Source organism: Phaethon aethereus (genome assembly GCF_964289735.1).
Source record: "Phaethon aethereus genome assembly, chromosome: 1".
Classification (NCBI taxonomy): domain Eukaryota; kingdom Metazoa; phylum Chordata; class Aves; order Phaethontiformes; family Phaethontidae; genus Phaethon; species Phaethon aethereus.
Window position 1 is genome coordinate 24,943,536 of NC_138575.1, and position 19,999 is coordinate 24,963,534.

Consider the following 19,999-nt stretch of genomic DNA (forward strand, 5'->3'; position numbering starts at 1 on the left):
AGGCCTGTAGTTCCCCCAATCCTCCTTCCCACCTTTCTTGTAGATGGGTGTCACATCTGCTCACCTCCAGTCAACAGGGACCTTCCCAGCTAGCCAGGACTGCTGATAGATGATTGAAAGTAGCTTGGTGAGCACTTCCACCAGCTCCCCCAGTACCCTTGGGTGGATCCCATCCAGCCCCATAGATTTGTGTGTGTCTACGTGGTGTAGTAGGTCACTGACCATTTCCCCTTGGATTATGGTGGCTCTGTTCCGCTCCCCGTCCCTGTCTTCCAGCTCAGGGGGGCTGGGTAACCGGAGAGCAACTGGTCAGAACTATTAAAGACTGAGGCAAAGGTGGCATTAAGTACTTCAGCCTTTTCCTCATCCTTTGTCACTATGTTTCCACCTGCATCCAATAAAGGATGGAGATTCTCCTTACCCCTCCTTTTGTTGTTAATGTATTTATAGAAACATTTTTTATTTGTGTTTTGCAATAGTAGCCAGGTTATGTTCTAGTTGTGCTTTAGCCTTTTTAATTTTCTCCTTGCATAACCTCACAACATCCTTGTAGTCTTCCTGAGTGTCCTCTTCCTTCTTCCAAAGGCCACGCTCTTTCTTTTCCCTTAGGAAAGGTTAAGTAACCGAAGTCCACGTTCCTTTCTCAGGAATTTTGTTTCCAGTAGTACCGATTTCTTTTCATACTATATTGTGTTTAAAGTTCTAGAAGTGATTTGAAAGGAGTGTCTCATCTGCGTCATTAATATACATTCCTGCGGCTTCTGGCTCAATTGACTTTAATGTCTCTGCTGGAAAATTTATGTCTTAACATTATACCTGTGTATTGATAAACATTAGGTTTCATATAAGTGTATGTATAGTCCCATATATGTGTGTGTGTATATGTATATATATGAAGGACTTCTCTGGGTTATAAAATACTTCATCACTTATTTTTAGGTTCTTGGAATCGGTGGATCTCGCAGACAGTCAGAATATGGAAAGCATGTCTTCAGCAGAACTAGACAGCACTTTTAACAATGTTACAGGTAAGAGAGGTTGAAAGCTGATTTGCTCTTTCTTCTAACATACACAGTCAAGCTAAGGTCACAGTTACTGCTTCTCTAACTGTATAACCTTACTTTCATATACAAAGCCTTAGAGGATTCTTTTGGATTATTAGGCTGGAAATTGACATTACCCTATCCTTCTGTCTGGCAGCAGAAGCCTTTCATATACATGGAAAAATACTTTCATAGGAGGTAGTGCATAAATTACTAAACACAGATGGTGTTCTTAGTCATACTATATTAGATCACAAAGCAGAGTGGCATAACTCCCTCCCTCTAAAGGGGGATTCCTCAGAGGCAGGCACTGAAAAACCTACTAAACAGCTGCTTGCTGTTGGATGGAAAGTTGTGTCAGTGGCAGAGTTGAAAAGTGCAGCGCCACAGAAAAGTAGTATCTTATAGACAGTTCTACAGATCCCATATTATTCTTTGAATGGTATTTTTAGCCCAGAATAAGAATACCTAAAAGTGAATTAAACTAAAGCTGGTTGGACATAGTCTGTATCTTTGCTTCTAGCTTTTAAAATCCTGTGTTACTTAACCATTATTAATGTGTGCTGTGACAGGATATTTCTGTAAGGGTGCAAAAGTCAAAAATGAATAAATACTTCATGTCTAGACTGTAACACTGGAAATCTAGAAATAATTTTGCACATATTTACTGCACTGTGTATCTCTAATAGAGATTGTTGAGAGGAGGGACCAGGCAGTCCTATTGTTTTTAGAAAAATATGTTTATGCTCTTGTCCAGAAAGATTACAGGGGTGTGAATACAGTTTATGTCAGCAGTATCATTCACAGTATACATTTGAAAAATGCTCATTTTAATAAGTGTTGCTATTTAATGTATACACTAATTTGTCCTTAAGTATATTAACTCTTGATATCTAATGTTTGTCTCCTGCTTACTTTGCTTTTTCCTTTTGCTTTATTGTTTTCAGACATTATTAGCATTTCCTTTTTCCTTTGTTCAGGTTTTTGTTTGTGTGTGTATCTATCTGCATATCTGTCTGGTTTTGTGTGTCCACATAATTGCAAACAAGAAAAGAAGGAAGGAAAATAATTAGGAAATTCTTCTTAATTTTAGATCTTGAATCACACTTACAGAGATGTCAGCAGTTATCTGTTACAGGTAGGAAACATTTTCACCTCAAGGTGAATTTTATTTTTACTAAAGAACAAAAATATTTTTGAGACATCAGCTCAAAAGTTGAAATAATATCTTTTACGTATTATAGGAGGAGCTATTTTAGAAGTATAAGTTTATGAATGTTACGTTGGTTTTATTCCATTTTTAAAGGATTAGAGCATGTTTATATATTCTACTTCCATTTGGTTGTTTCTACATGTTGAATTTCTGTACCCTGAAGTACACAGTACTCCCACAGCCTGTTGTGATTTATCTTAAAGACTGTAGTAACATGTTGTATTGATAAAACTGAGGCTGCAACTGGGAAGGGAAGAGAAGCTGGGAATTAAGGGTAAATGCATACCTGCAATGGCCATTTCCCGTATTCCAAATATTATAATATTTAATAGGTATGCATGGCTTTTTTTGCATGTCTGTTGTTACTTTGCAGTATTAACAGATCATCAGGATTTGAATAACACGGAACTGAAAACCATTCTGAACAGTGCAGCTCCTCAACAGTATCGCATAAGAGCAAAGCTGAGAACTTATAAACCCCAGAAGCTCTATCAATCAATTAAACTCCATTGTTCCAAATGCAACTCTTTGTAAGTGTTTCACACAATAAAAGTAATTAGGATTTTTTCTATATGTGTTGGGATGCCTAGATTTTGAGTGTCTTTTCATTCTCTTTTTCTGTGTAAAATGAGATGAAGTTAAATGTATTTCATTTTGAGCAAAGATTTGAAACTCACTGATAATAGGTAGGAAAGTTTTAAATCATCAGATGATTTCCATTTACAGAATCCTTTGAGTGCTTTCAGAACAATAACTTTTTTTATTTTCAAATTTAGCAGTGTGGGTTTTCCCATACTGAAGTTGCATTTAAGTACCCTTTTCTGTATTGCAGTTTGGTGTCCAAGTGAATGAATAAAATATCATTGACTAAAGTGTGTCTTCCAGAGAAGGCATCTTTTCTGGATCCAAAACTACCAAGGAAACACCATTAACCTTGGTATTTTTGTCATTTTTTGTGACCTGAGTATGTTCACTGACCATTTTACCTTATTTCCCCCTTTAACGATATTTGTCATTATATCAAACAATGCTCAGTCAAATAATCGTACACCATTTCTGGTGTACATTCATTTAAAAATGAAACAGAGTTTGTTTGAAATGGCCTATTTTTGATTAAACTACTGAGTGACATGAATTACAATGCTATTCATCTGAATCCTGTATCACCTTTTTTTGCCTGACTTAGCCTAGCATCAGTCCCAAGCAAACAGCTTTACTGTTACTAGTGTAAACTATTGCTTTCTTTAAATGATGGCATGTTAGCATTCTCCTAGCCTTTTGAAATTTTTCACACAGTCAAGACTTGTTAGATACAAACATCACTGAGACAAGAAAATGCCTCTACTATCCTTCTCTTACAGCTTTTGGATGCAAAGTAGCACACTTGCAGCTTTAACAATAGTGGTCCTTATCAGATGTTGTTATAACATTCTCTTGGTTGCTAATGTAAGAGGAAGTGCTTCATCATCTTCACAACATACAAATATGTGGTCTTTATTACCAAATATAAAAAGGAGATAATCAGCAACCATCTCTCCACTTTTGACACTTTTTTGACATATTTGCAAACTCCCTGTAGTAATAAGCAGATACAGTTGATAGAATTTTGTTTGTTCCTTATGAACTTTATCCCACAATTTTCCATGGCTAGTCTAGCCTTTTTATATATTCTTGACTTAATTAATGTCTTCATTTCTGTTCATTTGAGCCTCCTCCTGTTTCACATGTTGCTGCCTTCTCGTTGCTACAGAATTAGGGCAGACTTTTAACCAGATAGAATTGTGAGGCTTTAGTTAGCATACTTCCTACTGCTACTACTACCATCATGCTGCAATGATGGGACTACTTGCAATGCTTTCCCAGAAATTTGGCTTCTCTTTTCTCAGCTGTATGCATCAGGTGGAAGGAATCAGTGAAATATAGTGGTGCTGTACCTCAGTCTGGATTGGATGAGTTAAGAGGCCTAGGAAGGAAAGATGACTTAGGGGCACCCTTCTCTCCTACAGGTTCTGCTGTGGCAGAAATTGTTTCATGTTTTATCCTATGGTGAAGAGCCTGACTGAACAAAGTTCAATGCAAGTTTGATCCTTTAACACTTTATGCAGTAAGATGCATATAACGCTTGGGGTATAAAATCCTTGTGAGAGATGTATTTTTGTTTTTTAGACTTCAGCTGGAAGCTTCTCTGTGAATAGCAAGATATCGATATATGGTTGTAGTTTTATTCATGTATCCACATTACAGAAGTTTCAACCCTTGTGTGTAGGGTTGAATTGTTCAAAAACAATTCATTCCATTCCTGCCTCTCTGGGTAATCTGCAGGCAGTCTTGGGTTTGAAAGTGAAATAGAATAATCTGCAGGCGTTGATGATATTTTTTCTTTAACTCCACTCTGAAGCTTGGCACCTACTTTTTTTCAGCTTTTTATAAAATAGCCCAAGCTTTTGTCTTTTTATTCATTGTCCTTTTTGCCATGGTTCATATTGCACCTGAAGCCATCAGGTCTGTCTTGCTTAGAAGAAAACATTCTAATGCATGTTTAATTTGTGTGCCAATCACTGGCACGTTGCCTGTAATTGGTAATATTGGTAAAACTTGAATGGCCTGCATTAATTCTCTGTGAATAACAACTGGAAATGCATCAGTGGTGCACTCTAGCAGGATAGGAAAGAAACTGTGTGGTGCAGAGTTGCAGATTTTCCCTGTACAGTACATATATGAAGCTATTCTGCTCCTGCCCATTTTTCTTTTCCCTGCCTCAAAATAGCGAGGTAAAATAGCTAGAACATAAAACTTCAAAATTATAGGAGCTTACATGGTCCTTTTACTCTACTGAAGTGGTATGCAGTTATGTGGCCCTTCTAAGGCCCAACTGAAATCACATAAAGCTGATATGTTTTTCCATGGATTTACATATGTGTGGATGAAGCCACTAGGCTGCCTCTGCTCCTAGGTAAGATTATAGATTACTTAGCATATTTACTAACATGGAAATGAAATATCTTGTCATAATTTGCTATACAGCTCTAGATGTTAAACTGATAAAACAACAAAGTTATTTTTCATGTGTATACTTTAACTGTTATCACTATTATTTTAATATTTATTTGGAGTACTGTCATCCTTGTTGCTAGATTGCCGAAGGTGAAGCTGTTAGAATTTACTTGCTCATTTTGGAAATGGTTTTAGGCGAGAAGTTCCAGATGGAGATGACTTTGACTTTATTTTACAAGGCTCTGCTGTTACTGCCCCAAACCCAGAATTACACAATACATCCTGGTATGATTCTGTAATGTGGACTACACAAGACCAGAAACAAAGGAAAATAGCTATCCATTTTGTAAAGCATGATGAAATGCTTCAACAGCCTGAAGATACTTTGCTTATGATAGAAGGTAAGATAAATTGCAAATATGCCATTTCTTATGGCACAGTATCCACTTTGAGTATCTGCAAAGTCAAAATATATTGAAGTTGCATTCAGTGTAGGTAGTGATGATCATACAGGCATCTTCAAAGAAAAGAAAAACTCAGCTGGAACTTTGTTACTGTTATGCAAACAGGAAAAAGTCATCTGTGAAGGTCTTGTAAGGTGCTTCTGTCTATTTTAAAACTATACCAATAAGTTTATTGTTGATTCTGCTAAAATTAACATCTGAATATGCTTTTTTCTACCTGTGCTTAGTGATTTTTCAGTTCTGATTTGAAAACTCACTGAGTCTTCTAAAAAAAACCTGTTTGTAGTCCTGATGTGGACAAGTTTTGGAAGGCTTCTAATAATACAAGCCTACAATTAACTCTGTCAGCCTCTGGATGTCAGTGTTGTTTCAGATTAATAGAGCTTCTCACAATGTGAGGTTTTTTTGTTTTTTTTTTTTATCACATTTCCTCAGGGAAGAGAAATAGCCACTGAACTTTAAACAAAACAATTTAGCAAGAATACTAATAAGGAATGTTTTGAATAGAATAAAAGTAATAAATAATTTCATATAGTACCATTCTGAGTTTAAAACAAAGTCTTCAGTTGTGCTCAAGTAGTGCTGTGAATAAACAAATATAAGTCAGGTGGTCCTTGTGTAAGGGTCAATGACAAAACCTCATCTGTTTTCTTCTTTGTTTTATATTCAACTAGTTCTGATAGCTGCTTTATTTCTGACATGTTCCAAACTGGATTTTTTTTTTTTTTTTTACACAATCTAACCTTATCTTTGTGAAAACAAAAGAAATAAGAATCTGTTTCTACTCTTTTTTCCTAGATCAACTGAACAATATAACTTGGTAAATGGTTTTTCAGATATTAAAGTCCCAGCAGCTAAGAATGTGTGTATATGGATATATGCGCTTCATATTGGAGTGCAAGGAAAAGGCATAATCAGTGTTCTAGCACTTTTTTCCCAGAACATTCATCATGAACCTTGCCAAAGCTACATGCTATTTTAATTTTTAAGTTTTTGGAGGTGGAGATTTTGAAGTCTCCCTAGAAATCTTCCCAGCACTTTTCCAGATACAGACAGCCCTCAAGTTGAAAGTTGAAAATCTGGAGACCTTTTAGCAATGTCTGTTAAAACTACACTGAATTTTGTGTGTTAATCTCTTTAATGAGAGTTCAAATGTATACGAGAGGCTGTATCTGTGTTACTGTACTTGGACGACCTTTGTTTTCTAACCTTTTGGGAAGCCATTTCAAATATCCGTGCCTCTGTTTTCTTTATCTTTTTTTTACTAGAAGTTAAGCTTATTGGTGAGGTTTCATGTTGTTGTACATTTTTTCATCAGCAGTAATAATGCAATTTATTTTATTTTCTTCTCTAGTTACATCTGCAATACCAGTAACGAATATATGTAATAAATATTTTACAATTCAGTTTCATACTTATATGTCATAAAGTCTTTGAAATGTCTTAGTTATAGTTAGTGGTAAACAACACAGTTGTAGAATATATTTATTTTTAAACAGTTTGCTCACTTTTTTTAATCGTTGTTCACCAGCTGATTGAATGATGTATTTTTATTGAACTATTTCCAAATAACTGTTCTCTGTGTGTTAAATTAATAGATCTACCACATTTCCACTGAATTGGTGAAATGTCAGAAAGATTCCATAATCAGTTCTGCAGTCCATACTACAGACACTGAAGGCAGGTTATCCCGTAGTTTATAATAAATTTGAAAGATTTTTTTCCTGTCACTGGAATTAGAAAATCTCAGGGTTCCAGCTGTAATATATTAAATTTCTGCTGTGTTCCTAGCATGGCTCCAGTTTAATAGCACTCAAATTAGTCTGAAGTTTGGTGGTTTTGCATTTCTCACCTCATGTCAATTATGACGTGGTTGAATAACTACTTTTGCACAAACTGCTGGTTAAAAATTAATAGATTTTTGCCACTTAAAAGCTGAAAAAACAGTTACTTAGGAGGAGCAATTGCAAAAAGTCAGTTTATTTTTTTCCCCCCAGTAAAATTGCTAGTAAAATCATAGGAGAAATTATATGAAAGTGATGCTGACTAAATACAACTATATGGAAGATATTAAGGCATCTGCTCTAATAAATGTCCATCTTTGATTCTTTGAGTCTGTTGTTGAGTAAAAGTGATACGGTTATGGACCATTTTTTCCATTTTCCATAGTGGGTCTCAATTTTTATTGAAGATCCTGAAATCATCATCTAATCAGCCAAGAAATGCAAGCTGTTCAATTTATTCTTGGTTACAATTTAAAAAAAAAACTTTTTTTCTGTTTTTAATAGGTGGAACACTAAAAGAAGTCTGGAAGCTTACAAAAAGATTTAAATGTGTTATTCCTGTGAGATCTGCAGAAAATGATCTTGAATTATTAGATCTTTCAGCTCCTTTTCTTTTACAAGGGAACATAAAATATTATGGGTAGGTTAAAAGTATTTGTTGACATTTTAGTAGTTGCCGTAATAGATAGATAGTTATCATTTTCTTCAGTAATTCAAACTGCAGTGCTCAAGGGATAACTTACTCAAAGATTCTTCAATGCAAAATACATAACATGATCAGCAGCACTGAGATTGGGCTGAAATGCCATAGTACTACCTCAAAAGACTCAACTGTAGTTGGGCTTTATCTTGCACTATAAATCTTATGCCCTTAATTACACAGCACGCCAGGTTCAGTCCTGCCTGTTGTGTGTGGGTAGGGAAGTATATTACAGAGACAGAAATACACATATAAGTCTCTTTAGGCTGCAAAATGCCTGAATCTTCCTCTTTTAGATATTCCATTTTCTGGCCAGAAAAATACCGTTTTCTGGTCTTACTCGTTAGACTAAAGTCAAAACATAGGTTGCTTTAAAATTGTATGCTGTTTGGTTTGTACACAGATAATATTTAAATAGAGACTCAGAAAATAATTTCAGGCTGTCAATCCATGTCTCATTATGTCTCTCATTCCTAATGTTGGAAAAGCTTGGGTTTTGGAAGAAATAAGGGATTTTGGACAGCCTTTCCTCACCATTTGCCATTTATTGAGATCCACAACACTGCAAAGTGCCTTACCTATTTGTGGATGTCAGTCACTGTAGAGACAACTTCAACAGCTTTCTGAATTCCACAGTTCCAAGGCTGTGGAATATGGTACACACATACATCTAGGTCTGGTATTCTGTGATATGTCATGCAATACCATGTTCCTGCTCAGTGAGAACTAGCAGCAGTATGTTCTCCCAGTACTGCGCAGCAGCATGCAGTTATTGAGCTCAGAAATACCAGTCTGCTTCATGGAAGCTATTGAGCCCTCCCTCTCAGCAGTCCTAATAAATTAAAGGAGAGTACTGTGTTGTACTACTTAGATCCCATAGGCAACAAAAAAATTACTCTGCAGAAATACTGCATTTTTCACATGAACCCTAAAGTTTCTCATAGGAGCCTCATAAAATGAATACAGATAATTATTTCTCTTTGTCATATATTGTTTTGACCTTTCCGGAACTGGCTGTCCACAGCTTTTTTAATCAAAGATAATATATGAGTATTGGTATATGGTTTAGATGGTCTTGATGAATAATATCTTTACTGTATTATATCATCATAGAATAGTTTGGGTCGTAAGGGACCTTTAAAGATCATCTATTCCAGCCTCCTTACTGTGGGCAGGAACATCTTTCACTAGATCAGGTTTCTCAAAGCAAAGCCCCATCTTACCTGACCTTGAAGACTTCCAGTGACTGGGCATCCATAACTTCTCTGGGCAATGTGTTCCAATGTTTCACCACCCTCATCATAAAGAATTTCTTACTTATGTCTAGTCTAAACCTAACCCTCTTTCAGTTTCAAACCATTGCCCCTTGTCCTGTCACTATGGGCTTTGGTAAAAGCTCTCTCTCTCGGTCTTTCTTAGAAGCCCCCTTAAGTACTGAAAGGCTGCAATAAGGTCTCCCTGGATCCTTCTGTTCTCCAGACTGAACAACCCCAACTCTCTTAGCCTTGATGTACAGTTTTTATCCTTTCTATTCATTGAGATGGTCTTTCATTTGGTTTTCCAGAACAAAATTACTTCTTCTCGGGGATAATTCAAAGCAGCATTAAGGGTTTTGATGTGGTCTAAAGCTTGTGTGTCTAGTAAAATAGTTATTTTAAACAGCAATAGAAACTCTTTTGCACTCGCACTGAGTAAGGAAATCAGAATTTTTTTTTTTTCTGTGCAGAAGGCTTTTAGTATAAATAAATTAGTGTTTGGTTAATCTCAGTATCTTATTTTAAATGATAGATGCAAGAAGTGTTCCACTCCAAAGCCTATCAAGAGTCTAAGTTCCATTGCAGCAGAACAACAACCATCATGGGAGCCAACTGAAATTGCACAAGGTCAGCTGATGTGATATTGTCCTGAAATACTTTTGTGCCTTGATTCTGAAAGTGGTTACATGAAATAGTTTCATTTCTGGGTTGCAGTTTTTTACAGAAAGCATGTAATTTATGGTTATGCTTGAATACAAGGCTATAAAATTTATTCACCTTTTACCAGTTGAAATAATATATTTACTTTTGAAACTATTACAGTATGAATTAAAGGATTTTATATGTTGAATAGTTTCTTCTACCATAGGTGTCACTAGTAACACCTATCATAGTACAGATGTGATGAATTTTTGGTTGCAGATGTCACTTTTAAACTGTGTACATGCTTGCAATCCTAGAAGTTAGTATTGCATTTCCATTTGAAGATACAGGTTTTTTGACCTGAACTAAAGACAGTCTTCCTTAATGACTAGTACAAGTTAGACTTTTATCTTCTGTAAGCCTTATCAATGCTAAGCATATTCCAGAGAGTCTGCAAGAAATAATATTCAAAGGAACGCTACCATAATGTGTGTGTGTCCAATGCTGTGTGTGTTCCTTGTGTTACTTTATGTAGTCAACACATTCAAATGCTGCAGGTAAAATGGAGCTTAAAACTTCACAACACATGAAGGAAAAAGAATATTTTCATGTTTATCAATTCATGTTCTAACATATTAAGTTGGAATATCTAGGAGTACCTAAGCTTGATAAAGACTTTATAAAAGAAAAAAACTATTTGAGCAATACAGTGGTTCTCTTAAATAAATTGTCATAATTATATTCTATTAAATAAATGTAAATTAATATATCACTGGCAGTGTTACAGCACCTGGAATTGACATTTCATTCTCAAAATTGAAACAATATTCATTAAATGCTTTCTGGCATTTAAGCTATTTTACGTATATTATTCTTTCATCATCTGTATTTTCAGTCTAAATGATAACCTGCAAGTATATCAGATCAGTTAACAATGACTAGCCAATTTAAGTAGATGTACCCAGAAAAGACTGATGCAGAGTTGCAGTAACTTTGTATGTTTAAGATATTTTATGTTGGCACTTAACAATTACTGCTGCCAGTAAGAGAATGACTATAGTCATTTACTTACGCTGGAATATTTTCAGAACTGACAGCAAAGTTTTCCTGGTAGCTTTTATGACGTAGTCGTCGTATGAAACAAACTGTTTTCCTCAGAAAGTTTGTGTTTTTGGGTGGACTGCAATCTTATTATCCCTGAATTAAGAGCAAGTCTCCATCTTCCATAGATAAGAGAGGAAGGTAGGATCTAAGATCTAAGCAAATATTAGCATTTCTTTCACTGGGATAGGAATAAATACTTAAAAATCTTTATGCATTTTTATAGACTCATCTACTAAAGTGTTCCTAGACAAATTGCAATGCACTCTTAAAATACAAACCACATTTTGCTATTCAGAGCCTCTATTTTTTGACCTGAAAATTTATACTTTTAATGACAGTATTCAAAGTCAGTTACTATTAAAGGAGGGATATTGTCAGGTTGAGTTGGTATGGTTTCTGTCACGTATTCACTTTAAGAAACAGATCTTTTTTTTTTTTTTTTTCTTCCTTCAGTTTTAGGTATTGAGCCGCTCCAGTATGTGTTTATAATGAAGTTTACACTGGTTGATGGAACAGGAGCACTAAATGCATACCTTTTAGATTATGTACGTAATTCTAGGTAAAGATAAACTCTACAGATTATGTGGGTTTGGATTTTATTTGTTTTTAAAATAACAAATGTATGTACAGAAATATTCATTCTATGTTACCTGCAATGTTTTGTGGGGACAGTTACAAGTGCTGTAATGTTATTAATGTCCATCAATAAAGATGCACAGAATGTACTTTTTAGTAATTTTTCAATAAAATATGAGAGTATAGAATATCAAAGCATAAAGACAAAACTGAAGTTTGTAGATAGATTATTTGGTATTTCCATAGACCTACATATTTCTATGGCTGAATTTCTCTTTTATGGGCAATGTTAAATTATGCAGCCTGAGCGCTGTGTGAATGATGGGAGTGTTTCAGGATTTTTGCAGGTAACTTCTGCGTTAGTTCAAAATCTCATTACCTCTTTTTTTAACTCTCAGTAGAATCTATCCATTGAGTAATTCTTCGGTTTTGTTTCACGTGACCATGAGGTAGAAGAGGCCTTCAGAGTTATAACTTTGTCCAAAATGGGACAGAGAAACAAGTTAGTGGGGGGGTTTTCCCCACAGCAATGCTGTTTAATGAGTATATATCTGCGTATTTTCCACCATTGTACTAAATGACTTTGAATGGAACTTCGAAGGGAATACTCTTCCTTGTTTAAGACAGTAAGTAAAAATGCTATTCTTAAAATACACAGTATTAGCAGGAAAGGAGGTCAAAGACTGCAATCCCTGTTTCAGCCAGTCATCTTTTCCTTCTACTCTTTTTTTCATTTTATATAGAGAAACTAAACTGCAAAAGGAAGGTAGGGAAAAGATTTTAAACCATCTCTTGATGCAGAATTCCAAAAATCTCTACTTCAGGGTAGCTCAGATTCTTATCAGCTACTGCTCAGTACTACAGGTTACCTGCAGGAAAAAAAAGCACAATTTCTTCTCAAGTGCCAGCTGCTAGCATTGCTGCTGGTGGTACTTCAAAGAAAAGCCAATACCTTCCAAGCCTAAACTCAGGACCTTCAGCACCACCTAGGAAGGAACTGGACTACTTTAAAGTGCAACTTTACACTAGCTTCCAGTCACACCTCTGTAGGAATGCTCTCAGTTCTTTTCTTTCCTCTCCTCTTTACAGGAAAGGGCATTGAAGGAAAAAATTGAAAAGTTTTAGAGTCAGAAGAAGAATTGGAAGAGTGAGAGGAAAAAGTAGTTCTCTGTGTCAGTTTTGCTGCTGGATTATCCACTAACTTCTGAACACTTCCATTAAACATATCATACAAAAATTATAGAAGGGCAGATTATTCTGTATTTGTATCTTTTAACAAAAACGAGAAGTTGCCATCAAAAACCTTAGCTCACTTTGAGAAGGTATAAGATAATGAGCCTTTAGAGATACAAAATCAGGTAACAAACTTGGAAAGAAAAAATGGGAGTTCTGTTAGTCATGCTTACTCTATGTGGTTTAAAAATACACAGAAAAGGTTTATTTAATGTTTCAGTGTTCCATTTTTTGTTTTACTCCTCTGTTCAGAAATGCATCCCACAGTATAAGCCTTTCTCCATAGTTTCTAAAACTACCAGAAAATGAAACTCAGACTAAGGGAGTTCCCCTTGCATGAAGCCAGTTTGCAGTGCCCCCAGGACTGACCATCCTCTCCAGCCATAACATTGTCTGGTTATGGAGGTTTATGAGGAATGTTTGAAAGTTATATATACAGACCTACATGTGTGCTTTTTGGGTGGCTGTAGTCCCTGAATACTTGGGGGTACTGAAATACAGACTATTAGTTTTTTCAGACAGTTTAGGTTTTTTCTGTATCTGAACATTTTTAGAAATAATATTGTTCTTCTGTTGTGCTACCTATCTGGGTAATTTTAAGTTCCTTAAATGAAAAAATAACATGCAGTCAGCATTCTGGCTAATGATTTCTTACCTCTCTTCCAACACCTCATTTTCCTGTTCTCTTCCAGGAAAAGTTTTTCCAAATTCCTGCCTCTGAAATCTTAACTAATAATTTTCTTCAGCAAAAGATGCAGATGACCATGAATACGCTCTGTCCTCCAGGAAGAAAATTAGGTCAGCTTGCCATTATTTTAAAAGGGGGTTGGGATGGGGAAGGGTCTTCTGATCTGCTGTTCCATACGCAAAGTCTCATAATTCAACTTATGCATGGGCAAAACTCAGAACAGAGAAATGCAGGACTCTGTAGGGAGAGTTCCAATTTATTTGTTTTGATACATTTCTTTAATAGTAGAATTCCCTTTAGAGAAAGAAAAGTAATGGTTCATTACTCGTGGTAAATTTTCATGTAGCATGCAGTGGTGTGTGAATACAGTCGTGTCTATGCCGGCACTGACATGTCATTTGTACTCATATGGAGGTTAACCAGAACACCCTTGTACTGAATGTCACAGCATGTTAGGGAAAACTGAAAGGGAAATCAGCGTATGGCACATGCTTTGGGTGAGATTCTACTTTTGAATGCACATGCTGATTTAGAGCAACCCTTGCTACAGGAAACATCCATGGAAATTGAGGAAAAACTTAATGCAAATCCAGTCAGAGAAGTTTTTGTGGAGTATTTCTGTTGTGGCAGAAAGTAGCTCTGCCTAAACTACACACGTTCAAATGTCTGCTGCAGCTCTGACCTCAGGAGTGTGGTCCTTTTAAGTACATGGCTGTCAGTGACCACCACAACCATGCTGGAGTCTTTACCATATTTATAAAAAGTGGCCCTGTTGTAAAGGGTGTAAAGGATGTCCCCTTTGAGACCAATTAAATTGTCTCATTGAGACACATGGAGATGAGTTTTTATTATTGGAAAGCCTATATGTGCTATGGGGGGTGCTGGAGTGAGGAGGGTGAGGCTTGGAAGGTTGCCTCTGAACACCATTTCAGATGGTCCAGGAAATTTTAAGATACAAATTGAAATTTCAAAATTAGTAATTAGTTTTTCTTCCTATTAGCTGTTGTATAAGTATACATTTAGATATCCTAATTAAGATTCTGCTTAAGTTACACTTCTCTCCTATGAAAGTTAGAAATGCATATTGAACAATAATTTGGGTTTTGTTTGTAGATGACTTGCCATGGCTGGAATGCTTCATCAAGTCCTATAATGTCAGAGATGCAATGAAACATCAAGTTTATTACCAAATTTTTGACACTACAGTTGCTGAAGATGTTGTGTAGTGAGTATGTTGCTAATCAGTAAGAATCCGATTTTGGGGGGGAGTGGGATCAGAAACTGTATTAAAAAAAAAAGCTTTGTTCCTTTCTTAGGAATTCAACCTGTATGTATAAAGTTTTAGTTTGTATATTAATGTGAATGGGAATTATTCTTTGCTGTATTTACTACTCTCCTGGCATACAGCCTTATGATCTGAGTGCAAGTGGAAGTGCTAAGCTTTTCACTGGAGGCTGCTTGGCTCAGCCTGATGGAAGCAATCTAGTATCTATCTGTCCTTCAAAAAGGCAGTGATGAGGTTACTCTAAACTGGTGAGTTTTACTCAGAAAGTATAGTCAGAATGATGCTGCTTTGTTAATTTCTGTATTAAAATTAATGATGTCAGCAGAGATAGGGAGAAGGAGCTCTTCAGTAAACTTTCTCTCAGACTACTTTGTGCAAGCATATGTTACTGTTCTCAGCAAGTTTGGCAAGGAGGTTGTCTGTCTGTTTTTAAAGACTTCTTTGATTTTGCACTGATACGTACATTTAGACAAAACTCTTCCTGTTAATCATACTAAAGTAACTGCTGTGTGTACCAGTCACTATAGATTTTGATGGAGTTATGGATATGACCATGTGATGATAATCGCTAAAATTAAAGTCAAACCATGAAAGTGAGGTAGTATAAAATTGTGAAATTAATATTCGCTAGATTGTAATGATTTTTAAGGTGGCCCTATGGGGTACCAAAGTTGCTGGCAGGCTTATTAGCTGGGTCTGTGTTTTCAAAGGCTGTCATGTATCAGGCTAAATTTACTGTCAGATTACACTGCCCAGATCTGCCTTTTCTGTCTTACATAATCAGATTGTATGACTAAATTTAAGGATACAGAACTGATCTAGTGATACCATGGCTTGAAAATACTGCTGGACTAGAAAAATTACTTGGTGGTTTTACATTGCATTCAGAAGTCTGTAGGACAAATTCAGGACATGTTTCTTCAAGGATAATTAATGTAGAAATCCCTGTCAAATCAAATGCTGTCCATTGGAGCAAAATTACTTAATATTTAAAACAGCTGGGTTTTTTGGAAGCAAGATGGATTATTTGTAAGTAGATTATTATTTTGATAGTAGATGACATTTTAGTTTTTCATTTTTCATGGCTGTTTAGTAGATTATGAAATTTGTCATTTAAAATTTCATCTAAATATCTTCTGATAATTTTCTGGTACTCTCAAAAATTATACTGGGTTTATGTGTCATAAGCCAGGAGATTATTCATTATTATTGATTGGTGTACAGGTAGAACCAATATTAACAGAGGTTAGTGGATATTTCCTTTAAAAAGTATGAAAAAAACCCCCAACTTTGGAATTGAACAAGCAGCATACCAAAGAGCAGTATTGGCTTATGAAGGCTTGCCTGAATCTGTGAACAAATGCATAAACAAAAAGTAGTTATCACAAGTTATTAAATGGATATTATAAAACTTTAGACACTGGCCATATCCAAATTATTTCAGAAGTTAGGAGTTTTTATAAGTTTTTACTTTTAGATTTTTGTTAACAAATCTAATTGATATTGATATTGTACATTTTTTCTAAATAAGTCTTTGTAAATTAATTAAGAATATGTTCTGAACTTTGGTGTAAACTAAATCAATTTCACCACATCCCTTATCTAAGAACCCAGCCAGAAAACTCTGCATATGCATCACTTGTTTTTGGGTTTTTTTTACTGTTGAATATTGTATTAAAATGTTTAATAAAGATTTTTCCAAATATTGAGTTTTTCTTGCACTTTACTTTTAGTTCCTAGTTCATAAGACTGTAAAAACTTTGTCATCACTACCCTTCATCCAACAAAATGCTCCAAATGAATGTTTGCGTAGTTTGTTTTATTGAAATGTACACTTTTAATTGTCTTTCTAAATATTATTCATAGAAATAATTTTAATTAGTAATTAAAAATTATGTACTTGACAATACTAAAGATCACTGTATAGAAACAACTTAGTGCACAGACAGTTTAAAATGTCTGTGTCTCATTGGTAGCCTTTATATGGAGCAACGGAAGTCACTGAGATGGGACTCGGACCTTTAGTTACTTATCCTGGTCAATACTGAGGCCTGTGAATAGCTGACTGGTGGATGAAAATCTTGAGATTGCTGTGACCTGAACTTACAGTACCAAGAGACTCCAGTTTTGGACAGCTGAGCGTCTCAGGCAGCAATGACTTTTAGCCACTACCAGCAACCTCCTTAATAGAAACAAAAGTCATGTTTCCCTTGGTCAGTTTCTTAACCAGGTGTGTGATTTAAGTTTATTATTATAAATCAAATAATATTAAAATAGACATTTGAAATGTCTATTTTAATACTTCAATACTTAAAAAAAATACTGAAATAGATCATAATGTATTTAAAGACACTCAGAAGTTGAACCAATAGTAGAGCAGGTTAACATTGGTACACTCAGATCCAAAGAAAACTCCAGGCATGTCTTCCTGGTGTCTCATCATCTTCCTCCACCCACATACATGCCAGCATACAGGTAACTGCATCAAAACATCAGCTTCTTACTAGAAATGTGGGCTAAATGGCAAATATGCATGGAATGTGAAGTGTATAGCACACAGCAAGATCACCACAGGCAAGGGAAAAGAATATCTGATCGTAAAGGAAGAGCTGTGAGGGAAAATGATAAAACTAGAAAAGAACAATAAAGGAACATGAATCCACACATACACACCCACACACACCAATTACAGTAGTAAGTGCATAAAAGTGGTAAAATTGTAATTAAAAAAATATGGGGGGGGGAACAGAAAACAAAATAAATGTGGAATAGTGTTTTCAGGGGTGCCTGTATGATTGGGCTCCTCAAAGGCCTTGTTTTTAGGGGGTTTAAAAACTTGAGATTGGAAGTCTCTCCAAAGTCAGTTGAATTTAAGCTCTTGGATACCTCACACCCTCTTGAAACTCCAATTGGACAGACAGAATGAAATAAGTAACACATTGCAGAAACAAGGAGGTGTTCCTGGTAGGTGACCTGCTGTTCAGTGGTGATTGAGCTTTCTCATCAGCTTTTCCTGTTACAGGATCCAGAGATCTACAGATGAGACTTCGAAATGCTTTGCTTAATACTAATCCTTTGGCTGCTGAGCAGCAGGAAGCAGGACTGCAAAAATGACAGTGGAGCTCAAAGGCTAACAAGCTGACGTTGCAAGAGGAGGAAGAGAGTTTATTGCATTAACAGGGATGAGTGCTTCTCTCTTCTTTGCATCGCAAGAATTTATTCACGTTAGGTCACTTTCTGGCCAAAGCCATTGCATTAATATGTGAAATTGGCAGGAACTGGAGCACTGCAGTAAGGGACAAGGCCAAATACTGAAATGGAGTTGTGGAAAAAAATAAAACAAAGATGTATGTTCAAGTTCTTCAGATGGAATGGGAGCGCTGCAGAAAAATTTCTTCAGTAGAGGAGAGAAAAAAATTCAAATTAAGAGTTTACTTCAAAAAAGCATTATTCCAAGTGTACCGAACAGTGAATATTAAGAATTGGAAACAAGAAAATTCAGCAGAAGATGGAGAGAGGAGGAGAGAACCATTTCAGAGGACAGTAGCAAATGCAGGAAGTGATAGTAGAGTCTTTATCAGAAAGTTTGATGAAATTTCCAGTAAGAGCTATGGTTTGTATAAAGATCCAGCTGATGAAGGATTACCAGATCCAAAGTGCTTGAAAAATGTAGAGCAGAATTCTGCTACAACTAATAGAGTTTCTATTTGTGGTAAAGCTGTGGGTGTACTTCACGCCAGAACAGTGCTACAATGTGTTTTTCCTTCTCGTTTTCTGCTACAACTCCCAATACATGCATACAGAGGTACCTCCATAAAACTGCTGCAATGTTATCATTTGTCTGCATAAACTGAGCAAATTGAAAATCTAAGAATAAATATACATTTAGCAGATACTAGTTTGAATTTGAATTTTTGCACGTAAACTAGGAGGAAATGGGGACAGACTTTAGCACGGCCTGTTGCGATAGGACAAGGGGTAATGGTTTTAAACTGAAGGAGGGTATATTTCGACTAGATCTAAGGCAGAAATTTTTCACACTGAGGGTGGTGAAACACTGGCACAGGTTGCCCAGAGAGGTGGTAGATGCCCCATCCCTGGAAACATTCCAGGTCAGATTGGACGGGGCTCTGAGCAACCTGATCTAGTTGAAGATGTCCCTGCTCACTGCAGGGGACTAGATGACCTCTAAAGGTCCCTTCCAGCCCAAGCTATTCTGTGATTCTATGAAATAAACAATGTAGAAATATGTGCCAGAAAGGAATAAATGATTTTTTTTGTCTCGTAACTGTTGTGTTACATGCAAAGCTTTGAGCATAAATTTGTTTTGTACCTTCTCCTGTGTGTGTGCAGCCTGTGGACTACTGCTGTTAAAATAATACAGGTTTTTGAAGTACAAGTTACATCTTTATAATTTGAGTCCGTATTTAACTGTAATTTTGAAGACTGGCCTTCAGGTAGCTTTGAATTATGGAGGTGTTAATTTGCTGAAAGAAATTCTCTGTATGGCGGCAGTTTAGAAATGCTGCTTGAATTTTCTGACTAAAAACCAGCAAAACTGAACAATGAAATCTGCTGATCAGACGGATTTAAGTACAGACTTTATTTCTTTTTTCTTCTGTCTACAAATGACCCCTTAAGCAACTCCAAGCCCCTCTGAAGCAATTTTTCAAATAACAAATATGATCAGTCACAGGTGGGATAGGTATTACCAGAGGGGCTTTATTGTTTTTAACAGGGCGGTGGGTAAGGGGCTTGCACCAGACAGCAGTGTTTAATGCTGTTATTCTGGCGTGCATTAATACAATACTCCATCTTGAAGGATATTCTTTTCCTATCACCATTTAAATGTACAAAACCCCATTAAAAAATGAAGCGGTTGCCGTGAGTTTTACATAAACCCACAGTAAAAGAGATGTCAAAGGTTATCTTGACATGCTGCCCTCTGGTTTCTCATCATGTGTAGGTACCCTGGTACATACGGTCATGCGCATAAGGTCTCACTGCTCATACAACT

At 36.0% G+C, this 19,999-nt stretch overlaps 1 protein-coding gene across 1 annotated transcript in view; it reads left to right on the plus strand.

Annotated features, from left to right (window-relative positions):
• The window catches only part of POT1 (protection of telomeres 1), a gene marked incomplete at both ends in the record, with an annotated part of 66,412 nt that extends 51,489 nt beyond the window's left edge, over positions 1–14,923 (plus strand). The window contains 9 exon segments of the mRNA XM_082013988.1: positions 940–1,028; positions 2,137–2,181; positions 2,630–2,786; positions 5,446–5,651; positions 8,003–8,138; positions 9,987–10,081; positions 11,654–11,745; positions 13,702–13,807; positions 14,811–14,923. Of these exon segments, the coding sequence (XP_081870114.1) occupies positions 940–1,028; positions 2,137–2,181; positions 2,630–2,786; positions 5,446–5,651; positions 8,003–8,138; positions 9,987–10,081; positions 11,654–11,745; positions 13,702–13,807; positions 14,811–14,923 (1,039 nt within the window).
• Positions 14,924–19,999: the final 5,076 nt, after the last annotated feature.